This window comes from Lissotriton vulgaris, chromosome 1_1, assembly GCF_964263255.1.
Source record: "Lissotriton vulgaris chromosome 1_1, aLisVul1.2, whole genome shotgun sequence".
Lineage (NCBI taxonomy): Eukaryota > Metazoa > Chordata > Amphibia > Caudata > Salamandridae > Lissotriton > Lissotriton vulgaris.
Genome location: NC_141685.1, coordinates 1,014,103,885 through 1,014,128,105, shown reverse-complemented (window position 1 = coordinate 1,014,128,105; position 24,221 = coordinate 1,014,103,885). Strand labels below are relative to the sequence as shown.

General features: G+C 38.3%; 1 protein-coding gene across 4 annotated transcripts in view; it reads left to right on the top strand.

Annotated features, from left to right (window-relative positions):
• The window catches only part of DSN1 (DSN1 component of MIS12 kinetochore complex), a 341,302-nt gene that overhangs the window by 143,475 nt on the left and 173,606 nt on the right, over positions 1–24,221 (top strand). For all 4 annotated transcript variants that reach the window (XM_086961432.1, XM_086961414.1, XM_086961423.1 and 1 more), the window contains one exon: positions 3,635–3,722. In XM_086961432.1, the coding sequence (XP_086817558.1) occupies positions 3,635–3,722 (88 nt within the window). The remainder of the gene's footprint in view (positions 1–3,634; positions 3,723–24,221) is intronic.

The window sequence follows — 24,221 nt, the reverse complement described above, 5'->3', positions numbered from 1 at the left end:
GCTCAACATGCCCGACTAGGCAACTACGAAATGTAAATGGTTTATTCTGTTAGCCTTCATGTACATAAGTGCCCCTCACTGTGGTTTGTGTAATACTATGGCCGTACATTTTGCCACACACAACTCACGTCCCTCACGTGTGCGCCCTCGTTTCCAAATCCACATGCTTTTCCATAACATCAGTGCCATCTGCCCTCCACAACACCCCCCTCCCCACTGGAAGATCGAGCTTGCAGCTCTTTTCTTTTTTTCTCCCTGCGCACGTAATACGTGTACGTTGTACGAGTGCGCTAATCCATACTCAAGCAGTCCGATCCTGTAAGACTGCCTCACGCTATCTAGCGGACGCCCAAGGTAAGCGTATTGAACGCTGGGGATCCCAGCCCCACCTGTCCCATGTCGCACACCAGATCTGATACCTTTACCTTTAAACTCCTTTTTCCCAGGCATCATCCTTGGTTTCTACTGCCCCATCGTGGGCCGCGCACTTCACCTAGCGATTGAGCGAAACAACGACTATCCAGTCGGTTACCCACCCGAACATTTCACTGCCCCTGGTGGGCTCCACACCAAGACCAACATTCCAGCGAATCCTTGATTTCCCTATCAGTTGCTCACTCACCACCGCCAATGGTAAGTAAAACAACCGGTCAACTGATCTTCCAGCCTCTTTTTATTTCACATTGTTCCCCATCTCATTATCATGCCTTCTTGTCTCCCCCCCAGCTCCTCAACGCTGTACAGAACCCGACTGGGTTCACTGTGAGTAAACACTTTTACTCTCTGGTTTTTCACGCACAAGGTTGGCACACCTCACCACACGTGATTGAGCATTTTGGAACTCAGGTACCTACTTCCTTCGAGCCTTCCATATAGTTATCCTTTATCAGTACGTGGTCCAGTCCTTAAGACACCTCTTGTTCTTATCCCTTAGATGTCCCCCACACTCTTGGTCCTGACAAGACCCCTTATCCTCAGTCGGGTCGAAACGCCGTCAACTAGTTATGGAAGCGAACCACTCAGACAGCGCTTATGATTGTATAAATTCGCTGTAACATTGTACTGTCCACATCACGAGAATGGTCGCTTTTCTTGAATATAATTGTTTAGAAACCTTGTAAATATCTTCACCTACTGTCACTTAACTGTTCTTTGGTTCTTCAGATACACTTGGGACACTCGCACAGTTAATAATTCATTTTTTAATATTTGATATGTTATTACTTTTGAAAAAATAATACAAATCTACTTGTTATACAAGCCTGGTGTCATGAGCCTTCTCTCTCTCTAGCATCCCCATTAACCGTCCTATTGATATTGCTATTATGCTTTTTGTTGACTATTGTAAGTAAATGTATGGCTCCACTGGAACCGCTGTTTTCTAAAAAAAAAAACAAAAAAAAAACAAGGTCAAACAAAAGTATAATAAAAAAAATCCTATAACCAAGAAAGTAGGGAATACTAACTGAGACCTCACGAAATCGAACACCGGATGCCAGACCGACTTATACAACTCTTGATGCATCTTTCCTGCTTAGCAACTCATGAAATGATGGATCAACCTTCTTTGCTTTTTTGTCAGATTTTATGACCCTTTACCCCAGTGGTGACAAAGCAACCCTCTATTCGAGACTGTTTTCCAACAGGATCCACTTTTACGGGAAGCACCAATCCCAGCCTCCACATTCGTCTTGTTCAGGCCCATTTGCCTACTCATCCAAACTTGATGGAATCCAAGAATCCTATTTCAAGGCTTTCCCCTCTACCTTCTACAATTCTGCACACGATCACGACAATGGCTGCAATTAGCAGGGTTTACGACAATGCAAACGTATTCACCAGCTATGTAGAAACTAACTCAATATGTGGAGTCGACCCTCGGATAGAGGAACATGAAGTAGACCCTATACAACAATCAACCATCCATCGCTACATGATTCTCTTGCTAGCTCCTTTGATAACACTAATTTACTAGAGGCGAAGGAATTTTACTTATCTAACCTGTCTAGATTGGACGACGTAGTTGATTTATTAATATTTTATTTTTACAACTTTAACAAGGGAAGCAAAAATCTCATCCTTAAACGACGGCCACCACTCCTCTGACGTCTGCTGAAGTCAGCAATACCGTACACCCTTCTAATACAGCAAACCAATATCGATGTAATTTGAATGACCACTTAGCAAAACAGTTTGAAGAATCGTATCTTATTTCGAGTAAAGACCAAGGGCAAAAAAAGGTCACTTGGATGAAATTGAAATTTTAACAGATGCCTGCCTAATAGATGAACCCTCAAATGACTTACTATTAAGGATCTCAAATGATGAATTCCAACCGTATATCAGTAAGCGTCACTTAAAATAATTATTGCAGTTGAACAAAAAAATCTAATCATAACAAAAACAAGCCCACTTAGGTAAAAGCCAATTCAACTAATAAGTCTTAGCCTTTTTCCAATACTTAATAGGGGAGAATCCACTACGGCAGACTAATCACAAGCAATCTATCTGTAACAGAGAATCAGGTCACGCCAGATAAGACTAATCGTAGAACCCTAATTCAATGAATTCTCCCTCAAAAGGAGGCCGATTAACATCACCAGACTAGTAATGACACCCCAGTGAATAATCTGCTCCCCTCAAGAATCTTACCTGACCGCTCAATTTCACCTGGCTCAGTCAATTCTTCGTATCCAGATTCCACAAGCCCAATAACTGACGCTCGTTTGCACAACCTGAGCCCTCAAAGAAGTTCATCTGCATCCTTAATTCCATCTTACTCCACTAATTCCTTGAATATGGGTTCTACAAACTTAACGGAAAAAAAATAGCAGTTGGTATTGCATTTCTTGTCAAAACACTTGCAGAAAAAATAGACCAATTTTGTTAAGACAAACTCACACTTTTCCTCAATACATCAAAAAAAGACTCTTGCATAACTCGGCCCAGCCTTCAATAACCAGTTCTACCAATGATGGTCAGCTGTACTCTGTCATGCATGTATCCAACTTGCCAACACACTGTACCACATTTCCTTTGTACCACCTTTACCATCAAATAATGAGTCTGGATTCATCATAGCCAACTGAAGAACAGTCCAAGAAGCAGTCAAGTACTGCTTTTTATCGAAAGACAGCCAGTTGGTTGGGAAGCTGACAGAATTATTAGACCTTACTTACCGTTGTCTTTTTAAATTGCATCTTCCAACGTTTGTCACTATAGGAGCCCTCTCATGTTACCTTTTATTGTAATTTATTTATGTAAGGCAACCTCTGTTTTTTTTATCTCTGTTTCCAATATTGTCATTGATATTTCACTTCCTGTATATATAATATAATTTCAGTCCCAGTGGTTGGGTGTTTGCGTAAAACTCAGATGTTTTTCACAAATCATAAATTGGATATATCATCAGTGGTTGTTGAGATCATTTCTGCCCGATAAATACATGTCCCAAATATACACTGAAGCATCTAGCATGTATCTAATTAGTCCCTTTGATAAATGATTTCTAATAGTACTTTAGCATAAGCACTTATGATATCTTTACACCATTTCCCACAGATTCATATAAGAACAGTGGACCCCACAAGTTCCTGCTTGTTTTGATTTCTTTCTATTTTTTTCTTTGTTGCAGTTTCAATAATCACACAGGAACTGAACCATTTTACGGAAAGGCTACAACGTGACGGGACCTTGCACAGGTGCACGGAACAACCTAGCAGGTAATTTCTTCTGCTACATATTCCTCATTACAAAATTTTCAAGTACCTTGATATATATATATATATATATATATATATATATATATATATATATATATATTTATATATTCACTGAAAAAACCATAGGTTTCACACCAGTTATAGTTAGCTGGAAATTTTACTGACATAAAACCAATGAAATTCCCACGTTATAGTTAGTTGGACTCACTATAACTTGCGCGTGTAATGCACTGCTGATGATATTACATCACTCATGACATGGTCAGTGACATCACTCATGACATCATGAGGAATGGGGATAAAGAGAGTGGTGTAAAGAGAAAGAGAGCTAGAGGGAGGAACACAGAGGAACTGTGTAATAGATAGTAAAACAGAGAAAAGGTATAAGAGGAAGTAACTGAGAAAAAGAAAATGAATAAGGAAGCAAAAGAAGAGAAGAAAGAGGAAGAAGACTAAAGCAGATGTTCTGGGAGAATGTGAATGAGTGATGAGAGTAAAAGGAAGGAGAGTAAAGGATGAGGAATGAAAGGTAGTGACGGAACCAGAGAAAAGGAACAGTGGTGACGGAGGGAAAGAAAATAGCAGTGAGTGTAAGTAAAAAGGAGTGAAAGAGGGTGGATAAAAGTGAATAAGGGTAAGACATGGGGAGTGACAGAGAGAAAGAACAGAGAGAGTAAAGGAAGGAGTGTCAGAAAGGGACTAAGTGAAGCAGAAAAAAAGAAAAGAGAGGGAGTGTGGGTGAGCAGGGGCACTGAAAGAAGTTGAATGTGGTAGGAAAGTAAGGAAAAGAGAAGTAAATATGGAGGATAAGAATAACTGAGGGAAGCAGAGCAAGAAAACAGAGGTGAGGTAGGGTGAGAGAAAAGTAGTGAGGTTAAAACAAAGGGTGATGATCAACTACATTTTGTAGTCACACTTACCATATAATTAATGAAAACTTACTTGCATCTTTGAACTACACTTTGTATCTGTGAAAGACAAAAGAAAAAACAAGTTATAATTAGTAAAATATATTTTTTAACCCCTTCCATGCTCATGATGGAACGGTTCCGTCATGAGCGTAAGGTGGCCTGTGCTTATGGCGGAACCGTTCCGTCATGGTTCCATAGGCCGAATGGAACGTTCAGCACCGGGGCAAAATTCGCGCCGCACAGAAGGGGTTAAAATAGAGGAAACGGGTCAAGAGGTAAAAAATTAAAAAAAGTGTACTAAGAAATAAAGCAATAGTGAAGGATACAAAATCAGAAATAAAGTAATGTAGAAAGAGAAAAAAAGAGAGAAAAAGAAATAGAAAGAGAACAAATTACTGAAGATAAGTAAGATACTAAAAGAATGCGAGATACCAAAACGAAATCAGGAAAGAGAAGAAAGTAAAAGGAAAATAAATGAAAAGGAGAGGAGTCTAAATGAGGAACTATTAATAAGAAAGTGGAATGGAAGATGACTGAGAGTGAGTGAAGGGGAGTCACAGAGTGAAGGAATGTAAGGAATGAGGTTAATATAGAACGATAGAGGAAAAAGGAGTGAGAGAGTAAGTACACAGAAAGACAAAGGGAAGGACTGAGTGAACTGCAGTACAATGAGTGAGAAAGGAAAAAGAGTAAAGGAGCAAAAGAAGGAAAGAGAGGGGAAGAGAACTAAAGCAGTGGTACTGAGAGAATGTGACAAAGATGAAAAGTAGTGGAAGGGAGAGAGGAAATGCAGACAGTTGAAATTGGATTGAGGAGTTGTGAATGAAGTGGAGTAAAGGAACAGCGATGAAACAAAGTGAAAAAAAGGCAGTGTAAGTGAGTAAAGAGAGCTAAATAAGGGTGGAGAAAGGGAAATGAGTGTAAGACAATGGGAATACAATATAATATACACAATGCAAACTATAGAATGATTTATACAATATGTTACATTGTTTATTTTTGCTGTTCTCAGAATATATTGAATTTCACTTAAATTAGTGAGTTCAAACTCTTCATCATATAACAGCGGGGGAAAAAAACACAATCTAAAAGATTGTGTTTAAAAAAAAACATAAACTTACAACTCCTATATGTACACTAATCTTTGATTCACTTACTTTTCCTTGAGGCCAAATAGAAGATAGTGAAGGTCCTTTTGGTGGAAAAAAAGTCTGTTGTTCTCTATAACTTCCATTTCATCGACTTCCTATGAAAAAAGATCTAAGAAAATCATACCTTACACTTTCCTTACGGCCAAATCGTGTCAGATATGAGTATTTTTTACTGTGAGATCCACTTACAGTACCTATATGAGATAAATAATTTTAAACATTAGACTAACTAACTAACTAACTTTTATTAACTATTCCTGTCTTCAAAGGCCAATTACCTTTACTAAAACTTTGGTTTTAAAAACACTAGGTAAGGATTTTTAAAGTCATAAGGCAAACGTTGTTTATAATTCAAATGAGAATCATTGCAGTAACTCCAACCTTTTTCACATTTTAAATAGCATGTATAACGTCCTGATGTTGTCGAAGAACCGTCATGATAAATAATAGCTACAGTTGTAAAGGTTCTTCCTGAAATTGATAACTGAGAAGCCACAAAATTTTTGATACAAGTTGTCGATTAAGTTCCATCAGGTCTACATCGTTGGAAAACTAAAATGATATACTGACCATAACTTTGTATAAATAATGTGGATAGCATTGGGCACGTACATTGGGTACACACCATATTATGATCTGCTGCTTTAATTAGATTTTTAAATGACACTGATTTACAGTCTGGTAAAGTCAAATATATAAATCTTTCAGTGTCTATTCTGGTAGTACTTGATGAACTACAGTTGTGGCAGTCATGCTGCCATTGATAAGAAAGGCCTGACAATCCTGCTGAATGTTCTGTGAAAATTTATCTTGACCAGAACACATATCTAAAATATTTCGAATTTCTGTTACACTTTCTATTTTTGTTCTATCACTGCTACATTTCTCAAACACAGAATTCAATAAACCACACAATCTTTGATCCTGATTTTCAACAATCAGAACTGTTTTCAAACTTAAATCCAACAACATTTTCATCAGAATCCTTTTTCTTTCTGTTTTGAGTTACAGTTTCATCTACTTTTTGTCTTTTTGCTACTACCTCACTGCTATTATCCTCATTTCTTCTTTTTCGGCCTACCACACGTTTTTCAAACAGAGGATATTGAGGCAAATGTGGAGCATACTCTCTTCTTAACCTATTGTATTCTTTAACACAAACTAGATCTGCACAAATCTATGTCTCATCACACTCAATCAAGTACAATCCTGATAAAGTTCTGACTCGTGATAATGCCACATATGCCATACCCTCTTTAAACACAGATCTTCCAATGTTCACCAAAGCACTATCTACACTTAAACCTTGAGATTTATGAATTGTCACCGCATATGCCAAACAAATAGGAAACTGTTTTTGGCGAACACATAAGTCTTTTACAAGCAAAAATCTAGCAGAACAACGACTGATTTGTTGTACTTGCTCAATGCCATCAAATTTTATTTTTAAAAATTAAATTCCATCTCTATTTCTATAATTCACAAAATCAACAACATAACCCATTGCTCCATTTACCAGACCTCTTTCAACATTTAAATTCCTTCTCAAAATGATACGACAATTTAAACACACATTCAGAGTCTTTTCAAAACCAGCTGTTTTAGAAATACTCTTCTCTAATGAATCCAATTTTGTTTTCAAATTTTCTGACAAAACAATTGTTACACCCATATGCTCTATTTTATCTATTGCTTCCAGTTTCACAATCTCTTCATTTTCTAACTTTAACATTTTGTTGTTGAAGATGGAACATTCTTGCGGAGTTGGCATCAAACATATCCCAGATTTCTTCTCAGTCATTTTTTTAAATATATTCTCTGGAAGAATGTTTTCATTTGGATACAAATTTGAAATTAATCGAGCATGTAAAGCTTCTTTCCCAAGCTCACGTACTTTTCCGATTCTTACATCTTGTAGAATATTTTTATAATCTTCATCCTTTGCTTGTCACATATTTTGAAGCAGTTCAGCATATTTAAAATTTAACCATATATTAACGTTTCCAATGCTTCCAAGGGACTTTCTGGTATCTTCATGCTTAAGCATTTTAAACACTGGTTGTCCTTTAACTGGAGTCAACTGCAGTAGATCTCCAAAAACAATAATGTGTTTTCCTCCAAATAACACATCATACTCTGTTCTAAGAATTTCTTGCATTCTCAAATGCACAAAAGCAAGCATTAGATTTGAGACCATGCTTACTTCATCAATGATGAAAGGTTTCATTTTCTTCAAGACTCTGGAAACTTCAGAACACGCATCACCAGATAGCTTGTTGTAATGCAATTTACTATCATGCTCAACTGGCAGCATCAGTAAACGATGTAGAGTAATCCCTTTAATGTTATGTGCTGCCAGTCCAGTTGGAGCGGTTACAACACAAGACAACGGTGATTCAGTCCTTTTCTGCAAATAAGTTGCAATGGCTTTAATCAGAAAACTTTTTCCTGGTCCCGCTTGTCCACTTACGTACAGTCGAACAGGCTTAAATGATGTACATGAGCACACTTTTTTCTCATGTCTGAATCCATGTTCAATCTGTTATGTAACTTCGTCATATATCTTTTTCTGCTCAACGTTTAGTTGCTTTACCAAATCTTCTAAGTTAACTCCATCCTCTTGAGCTTGTTCCATAGCTCTTTCCACCTCATCCATGGCAGTTGCAGCTTCATTTTGGATAATTGGTCCTCCTAGTGGAACCTGACTCAATGAAGTAGAACTCTGACTGTCTTGAGAACTATCTCTAGCAATCTCTTCAGCAATTGTGGTTTCTTGCTCTATTTCTTCGTTCAACATTTGCAGATAATTTTGAAAAACACGACATTCTATGGTATCCTTAGTTGCATTCTTCATAACGGAGAAAATCTCCAAGTAGTTCCTCTTGTGTACGCCATGGCTTAAAGAGTTGCAAAAGAGCTAAATAGTAAAATTCTCTTTTGTCTGGAGCTTCGCAACTCAATTTTTGATGATTAATCAAATGGCCTTTTCTCTGCTTCACTAGACATCCTTCATACCCAATGACAGCATATTTTCCATTATTGATATCTTCTGTAATGTTCCTCTTATAACTGTAGTTTTGCAGAACTTCATACAAACAAGTGTTCTCAAGGTGAGTACTTCTATTTGGATAGTATGTATCCAACATATTTGTCTTCAAAATATCTGTACTGTTTGGTTCTTTCTCCGCCAAATATTCAATTTCTTGTACAGATTTCAAAACTCGGTTTCGTGTTGCAGCAAGACCTAGACTCACCCAAATGATTGTTCTTGATTTGGCATAGAGACTTGCTGATGATAACCGATCAGAACATTCATATGCTCCAATTTCTCGATGCGACAACATCTTTAGACTGAAACTGTATAAATTCTTGCTTAGACTCTTTTCATGTGAAATGTCCTCCCACATTTCCTTCAGTTCTGTTTTTTCTTTTTTTGTGATGTAAGATGTCACATATTGAGCCACAGCAATAGAGTAGTCAGCAACAAACTGAATATCCATGTTAGCATTCCACATGGACAAAATCACTGGGTTGTAGTCGTTGATGTACTTGGACTCTTCGTTTCTTTTTAAATTATATGTATTTTTGGGTGATTTCCTCGTCACAGTATGTCGTAGAGATGACATCAAATTATTTACTCTTCCCTTAGAAATCACTGGTTGTGGAAACGCAAAATGACATTTTGTGTAGTACTTTTCCTTGTTTTCGAATTTTCGACGACAGTACTTTCCACAACGATGAGATTGAAAACGTAAAACTTGTTGCCTTAAACTGTTTTCTTCAGTAGTTTTCGGAACAGCACATGTTGAATACTCTTCAATGAAACTCATCACTGTTTCATCCGAATCTGATCCAAATTTGGGTGCATCTTTAATCCATAACAACATATGTATATGAGGAGCACCTCTCGCTTGATATTCCTTCTTCCAAAAGACATCCAAAACCTCTCCAAGGAGAGGATTTATTTTGTTGGTAATAAAAGACATCATAGCTTCAAATCTATGATTAAAATATCTGCAAACATTCACTGGATCTAAAGAACACAGTTCTCCAGGTGTTTTCAATTCTATATTTTGTATGTTTCCATTTGCCTCTCATAGAAATTGAAGTAAGTCGTCCCATGCATACTCAGCACAGCTAAGAGTGAGGAACCATGTAGGAGTTCCTAAGTTTCTTAGCATACATTTCTATTCCCCATGACGACGGAACCAATACTCGTTTGTTCCACGCTGACATGCCATGAGATTGATTAGCTGAGATTCCAAAATACTGTCTTGCAGATTGACTTTCTCCATAAAGTCCCTTGCTGAAACATTTTGCAGATGAGCTCCACTTTTCAATATATGATTAACTGCATAAGAAAGCCCAGACAAATCACTTTCATACAGTAGATGAAACAAATACGGAATGCATTGACAAAACCTTGGATCTTCAGCATATAATCTTAAAGTCCGGTATTCAGATGCAGGAATTTGAACTGATCGATCGTCATATCGTCCACCTCGACCTGTTGGAAATAACTGTGGAAAACAACAAGCTTCCAAACTTTCTTCCCATACACTAATAGGACTTCCTTTTGCTGCTTTCATTTGAAACAAGTCAATTGCATTCCCCATTACTTCTTTGGAATGCAAAGGATGAACAGTATAATGTTCATATATTTCTTCACTTCTAGACACATCAACTTTTTCAATTTGGCCAACTGAACAATCACTGTCTTCTTCTGTAGCTGTTTCCTCTGCTCCAACACTTACATCTTTATAGTACTCATTGTTTTTGACTAAATGCAACGTTGCCTTTTTGACTTTCCTAACATCCACTAAATCTTGCCAGATTTTCTTACTCTTTGTCGGAACCCCATTAACTAGAATAACCAGAGGATCCTCTTCTACTCTTTCTACACCAATTGTATCAATATTTTTCTTGACATCTAGAGGCAAATAAACAAATCTTCCCTTTAATCCTCTTTGTAAATCTGTAGGAGGCAATTTCCCTATCTTAGGCTCCATGCGAACAATAGCCTGAAAAGGATGGACACATTGAATCAAAATAGATTCATAAGTATTTAAATCCATCAATTCAGAAGGAATATCTATCAACTGAAGATTATTATGAACAGCTCTAGCAGGCATTCTATTTTCATTTAATTTTTTAAAACAATAATTACAAATACGCTGATCAAAACTCAAATCAAAAGAATTCTCCACCAACAAATAACTTACAAAATCCTTCCATTCACTATTGTTTTCCATTTCACTTTTTGCATATAAATCAACTAACCTAGTCTGAATCTTATGAGTCCGTCGACAACACACACAAGTTAAATTAGGCCTTTCACTTGATTTCACCTTAAACTTGGTAATTTCCTCGTCAAACTTTTCTGTACTTGAAATCTGTACATTGTCTTCCACATTACCATCCATTACTATATCCATTTCTACACTGTCCTCTTTGTTCCCAAAATAACAAAACTAAATTTCTTCACAAATAGTCTTCACATCTACTTCAGATCCATGCAAAAGAGCACTGTTTAACTGTTTAAGCCTAAGTTCTGGACTTTTTGCATAATACAACCTTCTCACTAATTTCCTCACCTTATTATGATGCACTGCTAACATCCTAAAATGATGAAAAACACTCTGACATACTTTTCTAGAAAGACAAGCCAGTGAATGCCCATGCAAACCTGTGTACTATATGTACGTAAGAAATTTCGAAGCAAATCAATTGAATCCTGTCGCACACTACAAATACTACTGCACTTCCATGTGTACACTGGACCCTTAGTACGTCTCCCTAAAACTTCATCACTTAACACCTCTTCTGCATCTCTAGACATAAGTTTCTCTTTTTCCATCACACAACCATCTTTCACCTCATATGCTCGACCACTGGTGTCAACTGCATGCACCAAATCATTTTCCTGAAAGTAACTCTCCTCATTAAAAAATGGCTCAGAACTTGAACTATGCATCCATTCTCCAGAAAATACTTCACAAAAATTAGTCCGATTAATAATTCTTTTCCATCTACTGTTCGATTTGAAAACCTCAATTGCCTTATTAAGTATCCTAATTCTATTGATTACTAAAATAAATAATTTTTTCTTAACTTCAAAAGCCTGATCAACAATCTTCTCTACACTTTTCTTTTTCTTGTAAAAAGCAGCTCTCTGTTTACCTTTCTTTTCATTTTTCAGCAAATTTAAAACTACTCTATTGCGATTTATTCGTCTACGAATGTCCCTAAATTGATTTAACCTTCTATTGCTATCCATACTCTTCTCTCCCACTCCAATAGAGAAATTTTTTGAGGGCCTCTCCTTCCTTTTTAGATTTGGTCTCTGCTTCTGGATCTTCACATTACCGTTTACATTTCTTTTTGATCTACATAAATTGCGAAGAAAAGACTTAATTGTCTTACCAGGAGCTTTTCTGGTGTTTTTTGAAGTACTTGTTGTAGAGGATTCCTTTAATTCCTTTGATGATTTTGTCCTTTTACGTATGGTATTTTTTCTACTCCTTTGCCTTGACTGCATTTTTGCTTGCTTTTAAAATGTTGATTTCAATCTGTGGTTCTGAAAAAAATAACACATTAAAGACCACTATTAGCAAACAACAAAATAATGACAAAAAGCAAACGATATAAACACTATTTTGCAACATATTAAAGTTTATACCACAGCAACTCAGGGCTTTATTTATGAAGGCCTTGCGCCACCAGTGCTTCCCATGTTAAAAGAGACGCACTGGTGCCACAAAGCAATCATAAATAAGGGCCAAATGTAAATACCATTGATTTGCCCCTAAAATCGTTTTTTGAATAACATTTAAGAAACACTGCGCAGAACCTATGTACAACCACTCAATATCACTTTTGAAACCTCACTGTTTCCCAAAATACAAATCCTCTATCTTGCAAATATTCATAGCAAGCATTATCAAAAAGCAAAAAACAAACCAACAGCAAACAAACTCAGGGCCTTATTTATGAAGGCCTTGCGCCACCAGTGCATCACTTTCTTCCCATGTTAAAAGTGACATACCGGCACCACAAGGCAATCATAAATAAGAACTAAATGTAAATACCATTGATTTGCGCCCAAAATCGTTTTTTGATTAACATTTAAAAAACACAGCGCAGATCCTATGTACAACCACTCAATATCACTTTTGAAACCTCACTGTTTCCCAAAATACAAATCCTCTATCTTGCAAATGTTCATAACAAGCATTATCAAAAAGCAAAAAACAAACCAACAGCAAATAAACTCAGGGCCTTATTTATGAAGGCCTTGCGCCACCAGAGCGTCACTTTTTTCCCATGTTTAAAGTGATGCACCAGGACAACAACAAGGCAATCATAAATAAGGGCCAAATGAAAATACCATTGATTTACCACCAAAATCGTTTTTTGAATAACATTTTAGAAACACGGCGAAAATCCTATGTACAAGCACTCTATTTCACTACTGAACCCTCACTATTTCACAAAATACGAATCCTCTATCTTGCAAATGCTGATATCAAGCATTATCAAAAAGCAAGACACAAACCAACAACAAAAAAACTCGGGGCCTTATTTATGAAAGCCTTGCGTCACCAGTGCATCACTTTCTTCCCATGTTAAAAGTGACATACCGGCACCACAAGGCAATCATAAATAAGGGCCAAATGTAAATACCATTGATTTGCCCCAAAATCGTTTTTTGAATAACATTTAAAAAACACTCCGCAGAACCTATGTACAACCACTCAATTTCACTTTTGAAACCTCACTGTTTCCCAAACTACAAATCCTCTATCTTGCAAATGTGCAGAACAAGCATTATCAAAAAGCAAGACACAAACCAACTGCAAAGAAACTCAGGGCCTTATTTATGAAGGCCTTGCGCCACCAGAGCGTCACTTTTTCCCATGTTTAAAGTGATGCACCAGCAGCACAAGGCAATCATAAATAAGGGCCAAATGAAAATACCATTGATTTCCCCCAAAATCGTTTTTTGAATAACATTTATGAAACACAGCGCAGAACCTATGTACAAGCAGTCAATTTCACTTTTGAAACCTCACTGTTTCCCAAAGTACAAATCCTCTATCTTGCAAATGTTCATAGCAAGCATTATCAAAAAGCAAGACACAAACCAACAGCAAAAAAACTCAGGGCCTTATTTATGAAGGCCTTGCGCCACCAGAGCGTCACTTTTTTCCATGTTTAAAGAGATGCACCGGCAGCACAAAGCAATCATAAATGAAGCCCAAATGTAAATACCATTGATTTGCCCCCAAAATCGTTTTTGGAATAACATTTTAGAAGCACAACACAGGACCTATGTACAAGCATTCAATTTCACTACTGAAACCTCACTGTTTCACAAAATACAAATCCCCTATCTTGTAAATGTTCATAGCCAGCATTTCCCAAAAACATGCCACAAACCAATAAAAAAGAATCTCAATATGCTTCTAAATCTGAGGTAATGCAAGTGACATCATTCTAAAAGATTCAAATATATTTATTTAATGTGGCAAACACTATTAATTACTTCTCAAAAATATAAAAGCCATTCTTTTACCCCAAAATCGTTTTTTAAATAACTTTTTACAAACACAGCACAAGTCCTATGTACAAGCAATCAATTTCACTACTGAAACTTCACTATCTGCTTCCAAATATTCTCCATAGAGCAAACAAATCTCTAATTAAATTAAATGAATCATTACTTACCTTTACAAATGCTTTGGGAGATTGAGAACAGTGTCAGACACACACCAATTTTTCTTTAGCAGAGCAAAAGGTGTGCACTCAATACACTGAAACCAAGACTGGCATAGAAAATCTCTAATTCTACACACATATGCCTTATTTAAACCAATCAAAAGTCTTCCCTCACTATTTTCAAACCAACACCCTCCCCCCCCCCTCAGACCTTTCTGTCTGTTACCATAGCAACTCCCTCCTACCTGAACCCTCAGGTTCAAAAGTTTATTCTACAATGTTGCAAATTAAGTCAGCAAGGATGTTTGACCTCTCAATACACCAGCTTATCCAGGGCATTATTGCTTTTAGTGACTTTTTCTTAACCATTCAAATTGCTTCTTTCACGCAACACAACCATGCACCCTAACTTTCAGTTTTCTACTATCTGAATCCACCAATCATTGCTTGTGATTCAACAGCAGGGAAACTCCACAATTTTATTTTGTATACTCCTACTGTTCCAACTGCCATTTCATTCCCACACTTCATCTGACTGCACCAGAACCTTCTCACATCATGTATTCTGTATGGATTATTGGACATGGCTACATCCACTGGGCTCAAAGGTATACAACAAGCAGAAATTATCACAACCTTGATTTATCAAATGTGAAAATTAAGTGGATTGGCCAGAGAGGATTGAGATGTCACCAATTGATACCATTGGTGAAAACCTTTTTGCATCTGCCAAACCCTGACCTCTTAATAGTGCACTGTGGTGGAAATGATTTGGGCACTATGACTGGGGTTGGTCTGGAAATGCTTTTAAAGGACACCTTTGATCAATTGATGACACTTTTTCCACAAACTGCCTTGGTATATTCCAATATATGCCAAAGAAAGAAATGGAACTGGTCCAACCAATTTTGTCCACCATTTGAGAAAGCACGGAAACATGTGAATAAATCTGTTTCTGCTTACATGAGAGACTATGGAATGGGTTCAATATACAACAACAACTTGCGTTACAACATGCAAGACATCTACAGGGGAGATGGTGTGCACTTCTCAGATGAGGGGAATAGAATATTCCTCCTGAATTTAAGACTGTGCATTGGAACCTACTTGTAGGTACTTAAATCAGCCACAGAACCCAAAAGCTCTTTTCAGGGCTACCCTACCTCTGATCACTCATAAAGATTTTCATTTTCTAACTTTTTCGCTATTTTTCACCAAAGTACGCTTCCGGTGTGCGTACCGGGCGCTCACCCGCGAAATTTTTAATTTTTTTTGTGTGGCCTATATGAGCCTCCTAAGCCCCCCTCAGAAAACCTAGAGGGTCAGGAAGTGTCTACCGTGCCCCCTTCTACCCATTCCCAACGTTGTTTGTCCTCCATCTTGTGTCTCGATTGTACCGAAACACAAAATGGAGGACTCCCGTAACGCTGCCGGTGCGCGTACCGGGGCGCGCACCGGTAAGTGCTCCCAAAAAAAAGGTGGGAAAGTAATTTACAGAAAAACCACTGGAGACACTTGCACCAAATATAGAATACGCCCTACTACATAGCAGTCCCTAGCATTTACCCAAATTTGGTGGTATTCCATTGAGCCATTTGAGCTGTAGCCCTGTCTAAATATCCTGAGGTAAATTACATGACAAAAACACATATGAAACTGTTTGAATTTTGAACCAATTAAAATGTTACTTACATTTTGTACTTTTATGTGCTGACATTTGATTGGTTAAGTACATGAATATATATGAAAAATGAGGGAAACACAGCCATTTTGACTAACTACCTAAGGTACATTTGGAAAAAAGTTTGACAGAAAACTTCAACTAATTTGAAAAAGGTAAGTTGTTAATTTAAAAGGAGAACTAGGTTATGCACTTTAAGTTAATTTGGGAAACGTTTTCAGATAGTTATATACTGTCCCTCTGTAAGAGTTAGACATTCAGATAGGCTTGACTATTATAATTATGGATTGAGTTAGGCTTCTCTGGTATAATTATGAATTTACTTAGGCTTCATCACAGGCACTTTTTAATAGTTCTACTTCCTGCCTGAAACCATACACTGCCCAAAAATTACTTCACTGTTAAAAATGCAGAAGTACCTGTCTGAACTTAAACCCAACAATGCCCTATCTCTACTGATATATTTATTTGTTATGCAATTTACAGCAAGAAAATGGAAGGAAATGAATAGGGAAAACAACCCTAAGGAAGACAAAGATGAAATAGACTTTATGGATAACTCTCTGGACCAAGACTTAATTGTGTAGAAGAAATTGAATCATGGAATGAAAAGGAGGACATACCTGATGAATTAATGTTGCAAATTCTTTTAGATTTTGAAAAATCACAACAATACATTTTTATTTAAAAATTAAAAATTGTTTGAGACATTATTCTTTTTTATAAGTAAATTATGAAATAGTACCAAAATAGATATAATATAAAGTGAGACTTAAAATATACGATACAACTTTTTTGTGTTACGTAGTAAGTTTGCTCATAGTTACTTCCTTTCTCCCACTATATTATCTCCAATGTGTATTTAACATCTCTTTATCATCTTCCGCCTCCATGTTGTTTCTGCTTTCCTGACAGACTATGGTATGAATTCCATATACCACAATAACTTCTGTAATAACATGCAAGATATCTACAAAGGAGACGGTGTATATTAAATTTTAGACTCTACATTGATACCTACATGTTGGTACTTAAATAAAAAAAACAAAAAAAAACCCAATTAATAAACATACAATTTTTAAAAGTCTGTCATTCTTTTTCCCCCATAGTACACCACCCGGTCCGCTCCCCGGTGCGCGTACCGGGCGCTTCCCCCGCAAAAATCGGAAAAAAAATCACTTTGTTTTTTTGCCCCACGGGGCCCTTTTAAAGCCCCCACATCAAACCTAGGGGGTCAGGGAGGGTCTACTCTGCCCCCTTATGGTCAATTCCCCCTTTGTTTTGGCCACCTCTTGTGTCTCGATCCTACGAGACACAAGATGGCGGCCGCTCCGGACTGTTTAGAATGTTCACAGACACCCGACAGCCAATCAGCTTTCCGTGCGCAAGTCGCGTGGCGCGCCCGGTACGCGCCCCGGTGCGCGTACCGGGGCGCTGCTATAGATATATATATTTTTTTGAACCTAAATTACTCAAAATCCACTGGAGCACATATCTTGAGACATAGCAAAGGCACATCGGGCTACCAGTCCCTACAATTTTGTCAAATTCATCAAGCGGGGGCCGAGATAAAAGGGGGGTCCCAAAACGTGTTTTCCCCATGTTAATTTCCATAGGGCGGTTGACTTCAGTTTTAGCCCGAACGGCTGAATGGATTTCCACCGAACTTGGCAAAATTGTAGGGACTGGCAGCCCGATGTGCCTTTGCTATGTCTCAAGATATGTGCTCCAGTGGTTTTTGAGTAATTTAGGTTCAAAAAAATATATATATCTATGGCAGCGCCCCGGTACGCGCACCTGGGAGCATACCATGGGGAAAAAAGAATGACAGACTTTAAAAAAAATGAATAATAAGCGTGGAAGGGTATACTCTGATGTGAGTCCCTTGCCCATTGCACCATCAGGATTCAAGCAAGCCGGGCCGAAGACGGCTGAAATGCCAGAAACCGGTCCCCGGAAGCTTGTTTCCTTCCCAGTATAAGAATTGGCTTGGTAGTTTGGTCTGCCCTGTTCCCATGATGCACTGGGCCAGGGTCAGACTAATTTGAATATAGCCAAGTTCTGAGCTGGGATGGTGCAGTGAGCTAAAAAACGGTGATGGATCAAGCCCTGATCTTTGGACTGGGTAAGAGTGGTCTGCTTAATTCAGACACTCTGTTCATCACCACCCCCTTTTCTGAATCGTTTTTGTCCACCATAAGCGTGGAAGGGTATACTCAGATGTGAGTCCCTTGCTCATTGCACCATCAGGATTCAAGCAAGCCGGGCCGAAGACGGCTGAAATGCCAGAAACCGGGCCCCGGAAGCTTGTTTCCTTCCCAGTATAAGAATTGGCTTGGTAGTTTGGTCTGCCCTGTTCCCATGATGCACTGGGCCAGGGTCAGACTAATTTGCATATAGCCAAGTTCTGAGCTGGGATGGTGCAGTGAGCTAAAAAACGGTGATGGATCAAGCCCTGATCTTTGGACTGGGTAAGAGTGGTCTGCTTAATTCAGACACTCTGTTCATCACCACCCCCTTTTCTGAATCGTTTAAAAAAAATGAAGCCTTTTTTTTATAAATTGGAGGTAGTTCTAAAAAGAACTGTTTTTTAATTCTTTTTGTTGTTTTATATTTTTGTTATTGTTTTTTTGAACATTTTTTACTTTTTTTGGCTTTTATGAACAGTTTTATATTTTTTTTGTATTTTTTATAGGGAAAAACAAAAAACAGGGATTTGGAAATGGCTCAACTGGAGCAAAAAAAACAGGAAAAAATTAAGGCTTCTTTGTGCATTTGTGGCTATCACCAGCAAGCATGATGAGTGTAATGCTCTGCTCACCATAAGTGATTAATTTCCCACAATGTACACACACAATTTTGTATCCCCCAAACTTTGGTTGGATACTTGAAATCAACTGACTTGCTTCTGGACCCGATGGAGTGGGTTCTTTGGTTGTTGAGGTTGTGCCAGATGATTGGGGTAGGTTTTTGCAGAGTTCTCTCATCTCTGCTGCTGAAAAGTTAATAGGGTGCAAACGCTGCATATGCTGAATCATTGTATGATTCCCAAAGGAATATTTTTTTGTAGGGTTCCCCCTGGATAGCACAGCACCACAGATGAGACAGGTCACCTTTGCAGCGTTTACTTTTTTTAAACCAGTTGGGATTTTAAAAAACTCCCATATATAGTGCTCCTTAGGTTTGTATGGTGGAGTGTTTTCTTGCAGGAACTGCCTTGTCCCTTCCTCCTCCTCTTCTTCCTCCTCCTCCTCCTCCTCCTCCTCCTCCTCCTCTTCTTCTTGACCACCAATGAGATGTTCTGGTTGTCCTTGTGGTGGTGGTGGGGCAGATGATCCAGCTGCTGCTGCTACTGTAGCCATTTCTGAGTAGAAATAGGTAGTAATAGCTCTGGAAACAGGTCTTCCTCACTCAAAGTACAAAGTGAGAATGAGGAAAAAAGGTGGGGGCTTTCATCATTTGGAAAAAAAACTGTTCTGAACCAATGAAAAGTGTTATTTTCAGGTCACAAGACCAGGGGTTTCATCATTATGAAACCAAAACTGTTATGAACCAATGAAAAGTGTTATTTTCAGGTCACATGACCCGACGCGCTTACGTAGCGCGTTCCTATGCGCGTGGGTGCTTCCGGGCGCGCTTACGCCGTGCGTATCACACAGACGCGATACATCATGATGATGTTTTCATTTGCGCCAATAGCGCTAACGGGACGCTCACCGTTACGCGCCCCGGGGCGCGCAGCAAAATTGCGCTGACCGGGGCGCTCCCCGGTACGCGCCACGGGAGCGCACCAGGGCAAAAAAAAAAATCATAAACAAAAATAATAAAATAGTATAATATAAATATACAATATAGGATTCATTATAAGACATATTACATTTCATAGATTTGAGGTCCTATATATAGTTAGGAATTGGCATTTAAAAAACATGAAATTCACTGAAAAAACCATAGGTTTCACACCAGTTATAGTTAGGAATTAGCATTTAAAAAACCTATTAAATTCACTGAAAAAACCATAGGTTTCAAACCAGTTATAGTTAGCTGGAAATTTTACTGACCTAAAACAATTGAAATTCCCACGTTATAGTTAGTTGGACTCACTATAACTTGCGCGCCTGCAATGCACTGCTGATGACGTCACATATTACATCACTCGTGAAATGGTCAGTGACATCACTCATGACATCACTGATGACACCATCCTTGTGACAGACCTCCTTTCAGTGTAATGTAACCCTTGAAACACATATTCAAAAATAGAAACTAAAATTTTCAAAAAAATAGAGATACCCATACCAGTTACAACAACCAATTCAGTAATACCACCATCTATATACACATCCACTCATTCACCAACAGTTGTATATAGTCACTCATATGTAGTGAAACACCTATACATCCTTTTACACACCGACAGTCATTCAAAAGTTGCTCACACACATACTCACACATGCAAATAAACTATTGAACATCCATTTATTTGCATATACAACTATACACACACTACCACCTTACTTCTAAAGAAAATTACACATACTTACTCTCTTAAACAATCACTTATAGAAACACATACTTATTTAAACAGGAACTCTTTCAATCTCTCACAAATACTCACTTATATATATCAATACTCACATATACTAGATTAAAACATATGTAGTTACTGATGAAGACACTAGTGAGACAGTCATTCACTAACTAACACACGCATATAAAAAAACATACATTAAGACACTTATTTCAACATTTATTTTTCCATCGACCTTTACATATACATATAAAAAACATATTTATTTTTCAGAAAGACACACATTCACTGGATGGTGTCATCAGTGATGTCATGAGTGATGTCACTGACCATGTCATGAGTGATGTAATATGTGACGTCATCAGCAGTGCATTGCAGGCGCGCAAGTTATAGTGAGTCCAACTAACTATAACGTGGGAATTTCAATGATTTCATGTCAGTAAAATTTCCAGCTAACTATAACTGGTGTGAAACCTATGTTTTTTTTCAGTGAATTTAATAGGTTTTTTAAATGCTAATTCCTAACTATAACTGGTGTGAAACCTATGGTTTTTTCAGTGAATATATATATATATAGTGCAGCTCACTATGGTATGTTTGGCTTAAATGCAGCATTCTTAGTGTTTTGGGTATACATTTAGAAACTGCTTAACATTTCCTTGTATTAAGATGGGCAAAATAACCAGGATAACCATTTTTATTCTAGATACCAAGATCTCCCCCACCCCAATTAAAGGAATACGTTTATAAAAGTAGAGAATCACATTTTTCAGCTCCATATTTCCACAAAATGAGTTGATTTGTTACAGTACAGTTAAGTGTCTTTAAGTTACAGTACAGTTCATAGTGTCTTTATTGGTCTGGTTTACAAAAGCTACTTATTATAATTGCAGTACACTCCAAAGTATTCCTTTACAGTGACACAAAGGGTAACCCAAACTACCAGCCACAACAAATAAACACACTTGAACCAAAAATTCATGAAACTCAAAAGCGTTTATTTTATTTTAAGCAGACAGTGGGAGTAGAAGCAACTTATGAAGGAGGCCAGGGGAATACAGAAGCAACACAGCGAAGGATCAGAGGGGGCGGATAAAAGTTGTGAGGAAGCTACACAGAGGTTGAAGAAAGTAACGTTAAAAAATAAAAATGTGAAAAAATCTAATCTTGATCGGATCAGTGTTACCACATCCGTGGCAGTAACTATATTGGGAATCACAATTTCACATTCAGCACTTCAAACGTCAATGCTTTGTGAGGTCTATTGATTTGTGTAGTTATATATCAATGGCATCTCTCCACGTCTGCAGAAAACAAATAATCAGACCCACCCTTACTTTGCTGGTGCCAGTCATTTAATGCCACACAATGTGCCAAACAACAATGCTCTTTGGCCTAATGGACTTTGTCATATTGATCCATGAACCCTCTTAGCCCCTGCTTCTAAAGTGTTTCAGGATACAAAACTGTAAACCTGGACAACAGACTTCATTTTTGGTGCTTTAGCAGTCCAATTCAAAAAGAACAATTGATGGACAGAATGCAATACAATGTCATACATTCACACCAGTACAGAGATCTAGGCCTAAATCCATCGTTTTCTTTGCTCACCATGCCATTCCAGTTTGAACCCAGCCATATGCAAATCAGTCTTGACCCTGCACTCAAAGGGAACAGTCCAGCCTAAACTGCCAGGCCAGGTCCTCCCTGGACTAAAAACAAGCATCCTAGGACTGCTTTCGGGGTTTCACCCCTCATCAGCCAGGATAGCTTGACTCCAGTGGCATGGAGAGCAGGGAACCCACGTCTGGGCATACCCAGCCAACATAGGGCAAGCAAAGCAAACAGACGGAGATGATGGACGAAGCGCTGAAACTTTTCAGACACTCCTCCTCAGTCACAGATCTTGGTTGAATCCATCATCGTTCTTTAGCTTACTTCACCGCCTCAGTTCAAACCAAGCTATATGCAAATCAGTCTTGACCCTGTGCCTCATGGAACAGTCCAGCTCAAACTGCCAAGCCAGGTCTTCTGGAATGGCATGGTGAGCAAAAGAAAACAATGGATTTAGGCCAAGATCTCTGTACTGGGGTGAATGTATGACATTGTTCTGCATTATGTCCATCAATTGTTCTTTTTGCATTTGTTACCCCTAATGGGACGGGTATGCCCAGATGTACTCTCCATGCCACTGGAGTCAAGCTATCCTGGCTTAATGAAACTCTGGCAGTGTTGGAATCCCCCCCCCCCACCCACACACACTCAAATACCATTAAATAACTCTAGAACTAGGGCACACGAAGACCTGTTTAGAAAAATAAAGCCTTATTTTTTAAAACCTCTTGGAGACCACAGTAAGGAGAAAGCGACATAAGGCAATTGGTACAACAAGGTCTGCAGAGAGGCAAACCAGTCCTTAGCGGTAGCAATCAAATCAAAAGATCTGGCTAGTATTAAACAAACACAAAACAGATCCAAAGCAATGCCACTGAAAGCCAAAAAAGACTGGGATGAGCAGAGATGACAAGATCTCTACTTAGCCAGTACAGGGAAAAACCTCCAAAAATTCTGGCAAATGGTAAAATGGGGGAGAATAGGGCAAGCACTCTCCCCTATGTAATTCTGTAGCCCCAGATAAGTGTCTCTCACACTTCTCATCACAATTAGCAGTAGATGAAAAGGGAGAAGCTGATGAGTTATTCTAAATTCTGCCACATGTTCTATTCTTGCATTTTAACATGGGTGCATTTGTGGAGCTTAAATCTGCATTTGATTTGGTTCGACGAAACAAACTCTGGAGGTTCCTAAATGACCTAGGGATGCCACTAGATCTACTGTCTATAGTTATGAGGCTCCATGAAGACAATTACGCAGTGGTTCAATGGGGCACACAGGGCAACAATACAAATCGATTCCCTGTATCCAAAGGGGTCCGCCAAGGGTGTGTTATGGACCCAACACGATTTTCTTGATTTGAAATGGCGTTGTCAACTTCGTTTCCTCCTACCCGACAGATGCACCATTACTGGCAGGCACTAGAATACCCATACTTATGTTTGCAGATAACACACTCGTCCTCTCAAAAACAGAGTGGCCTCCAACTGGCACTAACCAGCTTTGAAGAATTTTGCAAGGCCAGTGGTCTTGTGATAAACACAAGCAAAACAAAATGAATGGTTCTTCACAAGAATCGAGCAATTGAGGGTAGTATTCACCTAAACAATGAGCACCTTGACCAGACTGATGTTTTTAATTATCTAGGAATTACCTTTGAAAAAATACTCAGTTGGAAACCCCAGATAGAAACTATGGCTTTAAAGCACTGCCAATTGGCAGGTGTGCTACTAAGAGATAAGACCTCCCATACTAAGCAAATAAGCCCAGCCTTGAAGATATAGAACACCAACGTTACAGCGTCTGTACTATATGGAGCTGAGCTATGGGGCTTTGGCAATTTGACACCATTAGCCTTAGCTCAAAACAAATTAATTAGAGGAATCACTGGGC